The following is a 13764-nucleotide window of genomic DNA, read 5'->3' as shown; positions in this document are numbered from 1 at the left end:
CTTTTCTTTTCTTTTCTTTTCTTTTCTTTTCTTTTCTTTTCTTTTCTCTTCTCTTCTCTTCTCTTCTCTTCTCTTCTCTTCTCTTCTCTCCTTCCTTCCTTCCTTCCTTCCTTCCTTCCTTCCTTCCTTCCTTCCTTCCTTCCTTCCCCTTCCCCCTTCCTTCCTTCCCCTTCCCCCTTCCTTCCTTCTCCCTTCCCCCTTCCCCCTTCCCCTTCTTCTTTCCTTCAAGACAGTGTTTTCCCATGTTGCTCAGGCTGCCCCTCAGCTTGCTGTGTAACTGAGGATGTCCTGGACTCCTGATTCTTCCATCTCCATCTCCCAAATGCTGAGAGTACAGGCGTGCATAGTCATAACCAGTTTATAGTATTATTTATAATTGTTTCATAAGTTTTTTCTGTGCATTGTGTTGAAACTATATTAACATATAGTTTCATGAAGCTTATCATAGCAAAAGAGTTAAGTAGGAAAAAATCTAAAATGTCATATATGATGTTTATTTTGATGTTGGTTATTTTTAATTTATATTTTATCAGTTAAAGTATATCTGTAATGGGTTTAGAAAAATACAACAAAATCTGTAGCTGTGCACAAGAGTTATAAAAAAGTTTTTAATTGAGATGAAATTGAATGGCTAGGCATGTATGGTGAGGTAGTAATCCAGCACTCTAGACACTAAGGCGGAGGCTCATGAGGCTGGGGTCAACCTGAGTTATTTACAGCAATATCCTGTTTCGAGATCTGTGAGTGGACTCTAACCTTGTTAACATTTATTGCCTCACTTTGTAGCTTCAATGTATAAACCATGTGTACAATCCCTTTTGGATAAATTCTTAGCTAGTGTAATTTATCTGACCTATTGCAATGTATCTTCACCTTTGTAGACACATGCCTGGACATACAAGTAGAGAAGTCCTAATCATCTTCAGCAGCCTTACAACTTGTGATCCATCTAATATTTATGATCTCGTCAAGGTAGGACCAAAGCTGAAGTTAGGCTCTAAAGAAAATTCTGCAGTAAAATTATCACTAGTTGTCAAGGTTATTATTCGTAAATATTTTTCTTTTTCTCCTGAAATATTTCATGTTTTTGCATCTTATGAAGACCCTGAAGACAGCTAAAATTAGAGTGTCTATTATTGGATTGTCTGCGGAGGTTCGAGTTTGTACTGTACTTGCTCGTGAAACTGGTGGTAAATATCAGTTGTCTTCGGTAATTATAATTACTTTGTAAGAAATAATTTGTTAATTAAGTAGGATGTTTTACACCATTGAACGTAAACCATTTTATGTCTGTAGACCAAAATGTAGCTGTAATTTTAAACATCATTGATTTTTCTGAGCAAGCATTTAAAATGCAAGGAATTTTCAATAGGTCAGTGTTTTAGAGTTTCAAACACTTAGTAATTTCACTATATGTAATAATTTGTAAAGATTATGTAGCTTGGATTTAATTTTAGTTGCTATTATGCCTAGAGAAGCTGATTGAGAGATTTAAATTAAATTATTTTTAAGTAATAATTTACTTTAAATGGTTATGAAATTATGTTTTCATCTGATGAAACGTTCATAGAGTTACACGGAAGTGCTTGTCTTTAAGATTGTTGTGTTTTGCTTTTGCTTGTTAGGCACATACCATGTTATCTTAGACGAAACCCATTACAAAGAGTTGTTAGCACATCACGTGAGCCCTCCTCCTGCCAGCTCGAGCTCCGAATGCTCACTTATTCGAATGGGTGCGTGTCTCTTCTGTGTTGCTTTAAATGTGTGCCTTTGATTTAAACTAGGCATTCTATTTTTATTTGTGTAAGTTATTATTTTAACATTTAAGAATCTTCTTACTTAAATCCTTTATAATTAAAATAATAATGCGTGTTTATAAAGAGAATTTTAAAGCTACCCACAATCCTGTCTATTGTATAAAAATACTTTTGGCTTTGTGGTTAAGCCAGAAAGATATGAAGATATTGTATTTAATGAAAAATACTTGTGGTAAGAAATTTTTTTTTCCTCTTCTCTCTCTCTCTCTCTTTTTTTTTTTTTTTTGGTTGTTTTTGAGACAGGGTTTCTTTGTTGGCTATCCTGGACTTGCTTTGTGGACCAGGCTGGCCTCAAACTCACAGCGATCTTCTTGCCACTGCCTTCCTGAGCGCTGGGATTAAAGGTGTGCAGCATCATGCCTAGCTGAAATTTCTTAGATAAGCTACAAAATCTTTTTTTTTTCCTTATTTTTTTTTTTTTTTTACCGAGACAGGGTTTCTCTGGGTCTTGGAACACACTTTGTAGACCAGGCTGGCCTCGATCTCACTGAGATCCACCTGCCTCTACCTTCCAAGTGCTAGGAATAAATGTTTGAGTCACTATACCTGGCATTTAAAATAATTTTGGTTTTTCTTTATTTTCTAAAAAAATTATAACAAACACATACTATATTGATGTGCTTAGAAGGTATAACTTTTTCTTTTTAAAACATTTAAAAATCATCTTGCTTAATTTGTTTTTTAAAATGCCAGTGAAATGAAATGCTTTTCTATGTTTGTTTTGGCCATTTTTGAACTAGTAACTCTTCTTCCTGTGTTTTTGTAAACTATTTTAGTATATACTTGTGTGTTGGGAAGATTGAGTTAATATAAATGAAGTATTTAGAATAATTCTTTTTTTTCTTTTTTCTAGACAGGGTTTCTTTGTCTAGCCTTGGTTGTAGACCAGGCTTGCCTTGAACTTACAGAAATCCACCTGCCTCTGCCTCTCAAGGTGTGCACCACCACTGCCTGCCATATTTTGATAATATTTATGCCCTATTTCTTCCTCTAATCCCTCCCATATCTACCCCCTCAAATTTTAAAATTTTAAACAGAAATATGTGCTTAGATAAAGAAAAGCTATATCATGTAGTCCATATTTGGTTGTATCAGAAACTGCATAAAATATGTGAACTGTTTCTTTTTCAGTGCAGTATTATTAAATTAAAAATATATTTATACATTTTGGATGTGAGGTCAAATGTGTAGATAGATCCTTCCCCCCTTTCCTCTAGTTTTTCTTATACCTTGGAATTAGAGTTTCATCATACTGTGTTAGGCACATATCTACCTAAAAGTCAGGAAAAAGCTTTTATCAACTTTGTTTACGTTCTGGTAGGGATAGTTTAGATTCATAGTCCTAAAATTCTGTTCTTTGCCTATAAAAAGAAATTAATGCTTTGATTTTTTTTAATCTGTTAAGGATTCCCTCAGCATACCATTGCGTCTTTGTCTGATCAGGATGCAAAACCATCCTTCAGCATGGCGTAAGTAAAGAACAACTGTCAGTGGTAATCTTTTAACATTTAAAATCCTTTCTCTAAGTTTTAACTTAAATCGAAGGTTTCAAAATGTAAGGATGTTTATAAACTAATACCATCTACATAGCTATTAAATGAAATGACCCTCTTTATATATGTCCATGCTGTGAATGTCAGAATATATTACTAAATAAAATGGCAAGGAGCAAGTGCATAGCATATTACCAGTCATCTAAGTTAAAGGTGTGTGTTAAGGTATAAACCAGCATGCCTGTCCTTACCTGTAATTCTGGGGCTCAGGAGCCTACGGCAACGTGATAGTTTTAAGTTTGAGGTCACTTTGGGTTATAGGATATATTTATAAAAGCTATAAATAGATAAAATAAAAAATGCAGATATTAGCAGATGATTAGTAGATATATACATGTTTATTAGTAGATATATACATGTTTATTCTAATAATAAAAAATAATGGGATATAAATAAAAAAAAATTCACCTTGCTGGGTGCTTGGGTAGCTTAGTAAGACTCTTGTAGAATAAAAAGGGAAAGCAGGGCCAGGCATAGAGCTGAGTGGAAAGTACTTAACTCTCTGCATAAGGTCGAGGTTCATTTCTCAGTTGCACAAAAAACATTTGATAAAACCTATAATAATGGGGCCAGTTAGGTTAGTGGTTGATCTAGACCAGACTAATGATGCTTAGAACAAATTTTGAATAGATAATAAGTTACTTTATTCTAAAACAAAGCTGTGAATATTTATGGAGAAAAAATTAGCACCTAGAACAACATCATTTTTAATATCTGACAGCAAGCTGTGCTGTCAGCACATGCCAGCACTTCGGGAAGAGAAAGGAGGATCATAGCAAATTTAAGGCTGGTTTGGGTTATATAGAGACAGTGGGAAGAGAGGGAGGCAGGGAAAGAGAGAGGGAGGAAAGGAAAAAAGGAGATAGGGGAAGGAGGGTTGGAGAAGGGGGTTATAGAGAAAATATGAAAAAATGAGAATAACAGAGGAAAAACTACAGAAGGAAAGCTGCTGGAAAACACTTGCTAGAGTTAGTAGATGACAGTATTAAAATACTATATAAGTCTGTAAGTGAAGGAGAGCTTGAAAACAATTCAGAAGGATTCATCTCAAACCATGATGTATGAGATGAGAAGTACGCTGGAGGGGCTGAAGATATGGCTCAGTTAAGATTATATAATATTCCACAGGACCAAAATTTGGTTCCTAGCAGCTACACTGGACTCACAGCTGTCTGTAACTTTAGGTCCAGGGGATCTAACACCTCTGTATCTAAGGTTACTTCTATACATGTGGACATACTCTGGCCCCTCCCCAGAATTAAAAATAAAATGAATTTGAAAAGAAAAGAAAAGAAAAGAAAGGAAAAGAAAAGAAAAGAAAAGAAAAGAAAAGAACAACACACTGGATGAGACCAGAAGGTTAGTCACCAAAAAAAAAAAAAAAAAAAAATAGTGAATTCAAAGACAGGAAGGGAAACTTTAGAAGTAAAGACAGAAAAAACAAAAAACAAAACAAGACATACATGTTTTCCAATAAAATTTTATTTATTTTATTTTGTTTTATGTCTTATCTTTTGAGAAAAGGTCTTACTATGTAGCTCTGGCTGGACCTCACTATTAGACAAGGCTGGCCTTAAACTCACAGTGTTCTGCTTCTGTGAGTACTGGGATTGAGTTACATACTTTTTTTTTTTTTTTTCGAGACAGGATTTCTCTGTGTAACAGAGCCCTGACTGTCCTGGACTCAATTTGTAGACCAGGCTGGCTTTGAACTCATAGAGGTCTGCCTGCCTCTGCCTCCTGAGTGAATGCTACCATGCCCGGCATTACAGACTTTCATTAGCTCTTTTCACCTTTTAAAAATAACTTTCTTCTTCCACAGGCATTTGGATAATAGCACTGAGCCAGGGCTTACATTGGGAGGCTATTTCTGTCCACAGTGTCGGGCAAAGTACTGTGAGCTTCCTGTTGAATGTAAAATATGTGGTAAGAACCCTATTCTTCTTTACTGAATAAATTAGCATTAAATAACTAATAGCTGTATAGCTGCTAAAATAAGCAGAAATATAAGTTTCTTTTTTCATTGAAGGCCCAGTAATCCATTTCTAAGAATAAACAGCATTATAGAAGTTTTTTGATTCTCTTTCTGATAAATGTTATCTTTAAAAGCACTGTAATAGATTTAATAGACATTTTTGGCTCTTACGTTTATAGAATCATTATATATGAGGAATTAATATAATTCTAAGATCTTCTTTCATTTATAAATAAGCAAATTGTTTTCTAAGTGGTCATGCGGTTAGTGACAAAGTAAATTCTATCCTGAAATCTCTTTTTATGGCTATAGGTAAAAAACACTCAGGGTCCTAAAAATGCTTGAGTGCTGGATATGTAGCATAGTGGCAGCTTTTCTAGGTGTGTGTGAGGCCCTGGATTTGATCCCCTCACTAGAATAGACATGAAAACACCTTAAAGTATTTTTTCTAAGTATATTATTTGACTTTTTAGCCATTGTCTTTGTGAAGTTAGGCTTATTAATATTTCTGTCTGTTCATTAGGTCTTACTTTGGTGTCTGCTCCTCATTTGGCACGATCTTATCATCATTTATTTCCTTTGGATGCTTTTCAAGAAATCCCCCTAGAAGAATATAAAGGAGAAAGGTATATGAATTTTGATAAATTTATATGTTACAGTGATAAACTAATGATTTATGAAATAGTTATCACTTTAAAGTCATATTAATTTGTAAAATTTCTAATCTAGAAAATGAGATATGGAATACTCTGTGTTTCTAGCAATCTGTTTATTTCTCTAAATTCACATACTTGTATTTAAGAGTGATGGTATATTGGTTTGGTGGGGGGTGGGGTGGGGGCTAGAAAGGTGGCTTAGTGGTTAGGAGTGTTTTCAGCTGTCAGTAGTTTAACAACCAGCCCCAAAATTTCTGAATGCCTAACAGCTGTCCCTCTTGAACATCACTGAAGAGAAGAGGCTAGCTTAGCATAATCTAGTGATTGTTTTCTTAATAATCTGTGATTATTTTCTTAATGTTATTTGTGTGACATGTCCAGTAGTAAAACCTGAAGGAGAAGTAGGCAGTTGATTTTAGATTTTTAGGAAATAAATCTTTACTGTTTCCAAGAGCATCAGCATATAGGAACCTTTGACCACCAAATAATTATGTATCTATTCATCATTTTTCCCACTTAAAGATAGTGTAGAGGAAATATATGCTGATGGAGAGATGGCTCAGTGGGTAAGGATATGTACCATGCAAGCGTGAAGATTTTCCTTTGGATATCCAGCACCCACATAAAAAATGCTGGACATAGCCTTCTATTCTTGTAATTTCAGTGTTGGAAGGCAGAGTTAGGAGAATCCCAGGGGTTCACTAGCTAGCTACCCTAGCCATTCAGTGAGCTCCAGGTTCAATGAGAGACACTGTTGATTTGTTTGTTTCATTCTTTCTAAGATTGATTTATTTATTGTGTATACAGTGTTCTGTCTGCATGTACACCTGCATGCCAGAAGAGGGCACCAGATCTCATTATAGATGGTTGTGAGCCACTGTATGGTTGCTGGGTATTGAACTCAGACTCTCTGGAAGGGCAGCCAGGGCTCTTAACCTTTGAACCATCTCTCCAGCCCCGAGAGATAAAATCGAGAATAAATAATTAATTAGAGAATGATTGAGGAAGCCATCCTATATCAACCTCTGGCCTCTGCATGAATGCACACACATATACTACATATGCAAAAGAAGTAATTTCAAACAATCATGTCTAGATTAGCCTTGTTTTTCAAATTGCATCATATTTCAAGGATGTATTATTATGGCTTGCCTAACTAGTTTTCTCCTATTGAATATTTAAGATTATTTCTTTGCTGTTATAAGTATCTCTTAATACTTGTGCAAGAATATGCTGACAAATTCTCAGGTAGAATTGCTGAGTCAGAAGTTATATGAGTTTTGGTAGAGGTTGTAAAGTTGTTCTTTAGAGAGGCTTCATATATTATTTATCCATACTTCATTGATACTAGATATGAAAGTTTCTTTTTTTTATATTGGTTCAAACTGACAAGTTAAAACCAAAGTTGCATTGTTTCAGGTTGCATATAAGTGTGAAGTTAATGAAAAACCCAGTAGATGGATTAGAAGATAGAGTTGAAGAAATATGCCAGAAAGTAGAATAAAAGGTGTAATGAGGAGTAAATAGGAGAGTTAAAGATGAAACAGATGAATATTTATAGAATTGATATAGAAGGCCCACTGTGAGGATAACATGATAAAGAAAGATATATTGTAGAGTAGGAAATCGTTGAATAGTTCAAGGAAAATATTTTTCTTTTATAAAACATAATTTTCTACACAATTGTGAAAGTTCAAAATACACAGCAAAATGCTAACACTGTTAGCCACACTAGTGCTAACCAGAACATTTACCCTTAGATTTGGAGGGAAAAGTATAATTGACTTAAATTGTATCCCCATGTAAGCTGTTGGTTTTGTTTATGAAGACGTAAAGATGTTTTCAGAGTTGTGAGGTCTCAGAAAGACTCTTCTGAGGGAGGGCTGGTCCAGTTCATAAAGGCACCTGCCACCAAGCCTGATAACCTGAGTTCCGTCCTGAGGACCATATGGTGGAACTGACTCTCACAAGTTGTCCATATGCATGGCATAGCACACAAGTGTCCACACACATACACACAGAGATAAATAAGAATTGTGTAACAAAAAAAGAGACACTTTAGGAGAAGTTTTGGAAGAAGTAGGACAGAGAAGAACATAGGATCTGAGGATGTGCCTCCAACTTCTTTCTAAAAGGAGAAAATGAGGCGTTAAGGAGATGGGTCCAGTTGGTCCGGTGTTTTCCTGTTCCCCAGCACTCAGGTGAAATAAATGCTGGGCCTACATTGTGTTCCTATAGTCTTAGCACTGGGATTGCAGGGATGCAGAGGATTCCTGGGGCTTGCTGGCCAACTAGTAGCCAATCAGTAGCTCTAGGTTTAGTAAGAAACGTTATCTCAAAAGTAAGTTTAAATTGGGTAAAACAAATCAACAATAATATGGAGACTAATAGAAAACGACATCAGGGTACTGACCTCTGGCTTCCACATGTGCCTGCGCATGCACTGTTACATGCACATTCCACACACATGGACATGCATTTTACACAGAAAGAAAGGAGAAGTTACAGCATATGACTTGTCATAGCTGAAATACTTATATGTGTAATAAACTAAACAGTGAATGTTGTTTTGTACAAGTTGATTTAATTATATAGAAATACGAAAGCTGGGCCGTGTTGGCACACAGCAGGTGGCTTTCTCTGAGTTCAAGCCCATCCTGGTCTACCCAATGAGTTCTACGTCAGTCAAGGCTACACAGAAAAAATCCTGTCTCAAAGAACTAAACCAAAACCAAAACAACAAAACAACAACAGAAAGAAAGTAAAGAAGAAATAGTGATATTACTTTTATACATATACACATTGTTAGGTCAAGAAGGTTAAAAGAGAAATTTGTCCGTAGTTGGAGGTTCACAGCTAGTGCTTATAAAGAGTTAAAACTGCACACATACAAGTGTGTCCACTAATTTTTAAAAAATGATTTTGTTATTGTCTTCTATGTGTATGTGTGTGGACATATGCATGTGTGGACAGGTGTGGTGGAGGCTAGAGGTGTTGGAACTTCTTGGAGCTGGAGGTTGTGAGCCGTCTGATGGGTACTGGGAATAGCAGCAAGTGCTTTTAACTGCTGAGCCTTTTTTTTTTTTTTTTCTTTTTTCCTCTGTTAAAAATTTTGAAGGTACTTCAGGGGAGGTAGAAATGAAGTGAAAAGAATAAGATAAAGATTGCTGGTGTTTTTTGTTTTGTTTGTTTTTGTTATCCCTGTCCCCACACCCTCTCCCTCAGACAAGGTTTTTCTATGTAGCTCTGGTTGTCCTAGAACTCGCTCTATAGATCAGACTGGCCTCATACTCAGAGATCCCCTGCCTCTTCTGGGACTAAAGGCGTGCTGAGATTGCTGTTTTATAATAAGTTCTGAGGATCTTTGGGCAGGGATGTTGCTATACATTGAATTGATTTAATATATTTATATTTTTTATATTATGTATTTATATTATCTATTTAGATAGAATTGATTTCTATGTTAATATTAATATGTGTGTGTATTAATTTGTAATGAAAATAACTAAATTTTGGGCTATATAATAACCTGAGACATATTATATAATTTTTCCTGTTGCTCTTAAGAATTATAAATAGGGTTTATTGGGGATAGTGCAAGGGACAACAGACTGGCCAATAACAAGAGTACTGTAGCCTATACTGTACAAGTAAAAAAAGCTATTGACTTATGTAAATAGTTATTTATTAAATGATTCTAGGTACTAATATTTTGATGAATTATTTTAATGAGTGAACACTATGAAAATGATTCTCAAATTTTCTTTTTCAGATTTTGCTATGGATGTCAGGGGGAATTGAAAGACCAACATGTAAGTTCATTGGCTTTATCAACATTAAGTAATACATAAGAAATATTGAGACAGTGACACCATAATAAGTTTAAGTAGATTGTTGAAGGCTAGGTTTATATCTGGTTGTTCCCTATAAAGACAATAAGGTAGATAGAGGTAAAATGGGAACAATGTAATATAACTTAAATAGTTTTTTTGGCAGGGTGCGGTGGTGTACAGCTGTAATCCCAGCCCTCAGGGAGGCAGAGGCAGGTGGATATCTGTGAGTTTGAGGCCAGCCTGGTCTACAAAGCAAGTCAAGGACAGCCAAGGCTACATGGAGACACCTTATTCCCATCTCCATCCCCCACCAAAGTTTTGTTTTTCTCATTCTTATTTTACTACAGAGAGATTTTAATACTTTCTGTTTACTTTTTCAAGCTAAATTGCATTTAGTTTAGAAATACTAAAAGTATTATAATATTATACTTTAGAATCTTTTATAACTCATTTTGAAATTAGCACAGTGGCTTCATAAGACGGAGCCAGGTGCAGTGGCATGCGCCTAGAATCTCAGCTACTGCGATGTAATGCAAAGAAAATACTTGAACCTAGGATTTCAAAGCCAGTGGGGCAGCTTCGTGAGCTCTTATCTTAAGACAGCAGAGTTTAGAACTGGGCACGGTAGCAGCCTGAGTGCTGAGATCACAGGTCTGGGCTACCATGCCCTGCTTGCTCTCACAAATAAAGCAGTTTTATTAAGGTAGGTACAAGAGCAGGTATGTAATGACCCAGCAGTTAGGAGACTAAGGCAGGAGGATCTTAGGTTCAGGACCAGTCTGGCCAGTGTCCCACCTCTCAAAAATAAGTAAGTAAATAAATAAGTAAATAAAATAAATAGAGAATTTTTAAAATTTCAATTAAATTTTATATTCCTTGGACTGGTGGGGTATGTCAGAGGTAGAGCCCCTACTTAGTATGCATGAAGCCCTGGATTTGAGTCCCTGCACTGAGCAAAACTCTTGCATTTTTCTTTGTCATTAGTAACTTCATCCTCACCGAAACCACTTTAAAAGTCACTTGGGAGTATTAAAATGTATCATTAGTGTGTCTGAGAGTAGAATGTGCATGGGAGAGTCTGAGCACACGAATGCCACAGTGCATGTGTGGAGGTCAGAGAACAGTTTTTGGAAAAGGCTTTTCTCCTTCAACCATTATATAAGTTCTGGGGATCAAACTTAGGTTTGCATGGTAAAGTGCTTCATCTTCTGAGCTCTCTCTCTCTCTTCATTCATCCATCCATCCCTAAATATACAAGCAAAATCTGCTCTGTCTGTATAATGCTATGTATGTATGTTTTTAGATCTGGATAAGTCATTGGGAAGACTAATTCTCTCGGCATTCTGTGGTTGCGTGTAGTTCTGTGTAGTGTTGAGGCCCCATGGGATTTCCCATATCCATGTTAGCGTGTTGTCCTTGTTCAGCTCATGTTTAGGCAGTTACAAAATCAGACATCAGGAGTATAGCTTCCCTAACATTCCTAGGACACAATCTCACAACATACTCTCTGTTTTTCTGACTTTTAAATCTTTCTGCCTCTTCTGTTATAATGATCCCTGAGCCTTAGGTGCTGGAGTTGTATTTTAAATGTATCAGTTGGGACTGGGATCCACAACTCTACATTTCGATTGGTTGTGGTTTTCTATTATGGTCTCCATCTGTTGCAAAGGGAAGTTTCCTTGATGAGAGGTGAGGGCTACACTTTTCTCTGTGTATAAGGACAAACATTTAGAATGTAGTTAGTGTTTTCTCTGGTTTTGTAAAGTCATGGATATAGTTTCTCCTCCAAGATCTATGATTTTACCAGCTCTGGGTAGTTGGCTAGGTTTCTAGTAGCAGGCTTGATTTCCCTCCTGTTGGCTGGACCTTAAGTCCAATTGGAGAGCTGTTGATTACCACTGCAGCATGCATGCCGTGTGTGTGCCCTTGGGGTTGTTGTGCCGTGCTGCCATTGCCGTGGTGTCATAAGGGTAGGACTGTTGGTTGCTCTCCTCCTTTGCAAGCTAGTCCAGGGAGGAAGCTTTCTGGTCATTTCCGGAGGACTAGCTTTCGTGTTACCAGAAGGCTTCATTTGTCAGTTTTAAAGAACGCATCTTTACATGTTTGAAACACAGTGATTTTTGGATCCGTATGTCGCTGCCCTAGAATCTTAGCTCAAAGCACAAGTACCATGTATGTAATGCTGATTAATTTTTTTACTTTTATGTATCTTATGTTTGTCATCTGACACAGTGTTGTATTTGTTGTTTTTTTTCTTTTTCTTTTTTCTTTTTGCTTTTTTGTTTTGTTTTTTAAGATAGGTTCTTGTTGTCTAGGCTGGTCTGGATGACTTTGAATTTGTGATCCTCTTGCCTCCACTAGAATTATAGGTTTGTATTCTTTAAAGGTTTAATAGGGGAATGTAGCTTTTGCAATTGAGAGGTCTTTTTCTAAGAGTTACTCTTTACTCCTAAGGGCCAACTTCAGAGGAATAAACTGTGTTAGGTTTGAGAACATTGTGTTAGATTTAATATATTAGAAGTAATAAGGTATGTAGGTGGGTAGGGAAAATTGGTAAGAGTGTCGAAAGCCAGGCAACCTAACTGTCTTTTGGCCATGCTGTGTGTAACTTCTGTGAACCATTTTTGCTTACTTACCTTTCTCCTTTCCATTGCAGGTCTATGTCTGCACAGTGTGCCGAAATGTTTTCTGTGTGGACTGTGATGTTTTTGTTCATGACTCTCTCCACTGTTGCCCTGGCTGTATTCATAAGGTCCCATCTCCTTCAGGTATTTGATTTCAACATGTGGGACACACATTGAGTGGGTTAAAAAAATCCAAAACTTGTAACTGTAAATAAAATGATGCTTTAAATAAACTCTCTAAAACATGAAAGAACTTTGAAGGAAGAATCTAATTTAAGAAACTTATGAAAATAGAGTATTTTTATTTGTGTCCTATCACGGATATAATATGTAATTTTGTTTTCTATTTTGAGTCATTTTCAGTCTAATTCATTATTATAAATAATTACTTATAATGACTACATTGATATCAAAATCTCAATTTTTTTGGTTTTAGATTTTTATTTACATGCATGCGTGTGTGTGTGTGTGTGTGTGTGTGTGTGTGTGTGTGTGTTCACCCTAAGTTCAGGTATCCACAGGAGTCAGAAGAGGGCATCAGATTTCTTGGACCTGGAGCTAAAAGGCAGTTCTAAACTGCCATGTGTGGGTGCTGGGAACTGAACCCAGGTCCTGTGTAAGAGCAGTAAGTACTCTTAATCACTAACCGTCTTTCCAGCTCCAAAATATGCTCTTTAAGGAAAAAAAAAAGTACATATATACACACACACACTTGCATGCACGTACACACACACATACACACACACACACACACACTAAAGTGACTAGAGTTCAATGTACTAAAATAATAGATGTTTATCTCAGGATTCATGTTCACTGAGTCTAGATTTAGTGTTTTTTTTTTTAATTAATTTTTTATTATAAAAAAGCACTTCAAAAAAAAAAAAAAAAAAAAAAAGGAATCTCATACCCAAGTTAACCAGAGCCAAAGATTCTACAAGTCAGTGAACTTCTTTACAAATTGAGTAGCTAGTTGGAACAGAAGCTATAAAGCTATAAAGCCCCACTTAGACTTTATATTTAACTATTAAATGTCTTTTTGTGTGCTTATCCACTACCCAAATTGAAAAGTCCATGACAGAGAACTAGAAAGGCAGTTAATTAGCTTTGTGTCCTCTCACACCTTGATCTATTCCGCCTTTCAGCCCTTCCTCACCCTCTGGTACTTAGGTTCTTGTGCTCTTTTTTGCATGTTACACTGTCCCTACTGCACATTTTTTTATAAGTATGCATATATTACTGGCTAGATTCTGCATCCTTTTGCCGAATCTAGAAGAACATGCATCGTTTTCTTTCTGAGATTGTG

At 36.1% G+C, this 13764-nt stretch overlaps 1 protein-coding gene across 12 annotated transcripts in view; it reads left to right on the top strand.

The window, feature by feature from the left end:
• The window catches only part of Gtf2h2c (GTF2H2 family member C), a 23732-nt gene extending 11046 nt beyond the window's left edge, over window positions 1-12686 (top strand). For all 12 annotated transcript variants that reach the window (XM_055601941.1, XM_055601937.1, XM_055601940.1 and 9 more), the window contains 8 exons: window positions 882-972; window positions 1103-1190; window positions 1626-1733; window positions 3223-3286; window positions 5193-5296; window positions 5869-5971; window positions 9774-9813; window positions 12491-12686. In XM_055601941.1, coding sequence (XP_055457916.1) covers window positions 882-972; window positions 1103-1190; window positions 1626-1733; window positions 3223-3286; window positions 5193-5296; window positions 5869-5971; window positions 9774-9813; window positions 12491-12610 — 718 coding nt within the window. In that variant the 3' untranslated portion in view covers window positions 12611-12686. The remainder of the gene's footprint in view (window positions 1-881; window positions 973-1102; window positions 1191-1625; window positions 1734-3222; window positions 3287-5192; window positions 5297-5868; window positions 5972-9773; window positions 9814-12490) is intronic.
• Window positions 12687-13764: the final 1078 nt, after the last annotated feature.

The sequence above is a fragment of the Psammomys obesus genome, unplaced genomic scaffold, assembly GCF_907164565.1.
Source record: "Psammomys obesus unplaced genomic scaffold, mPsaObe1.curated_primary_1811, whole genome shotgun sequence".
In the NCBI taxonomy this organism is placed as follows: Eukaryota; Metazoa; Chordata; class Mammalia; order Rodentia; family Muridae; genus Psammomys; species Psammomys obesus.
Note: the sequence above shows the minus strand (reverse complement) of the source record. Positions and strands in the feature narration are given on the sequence as shown.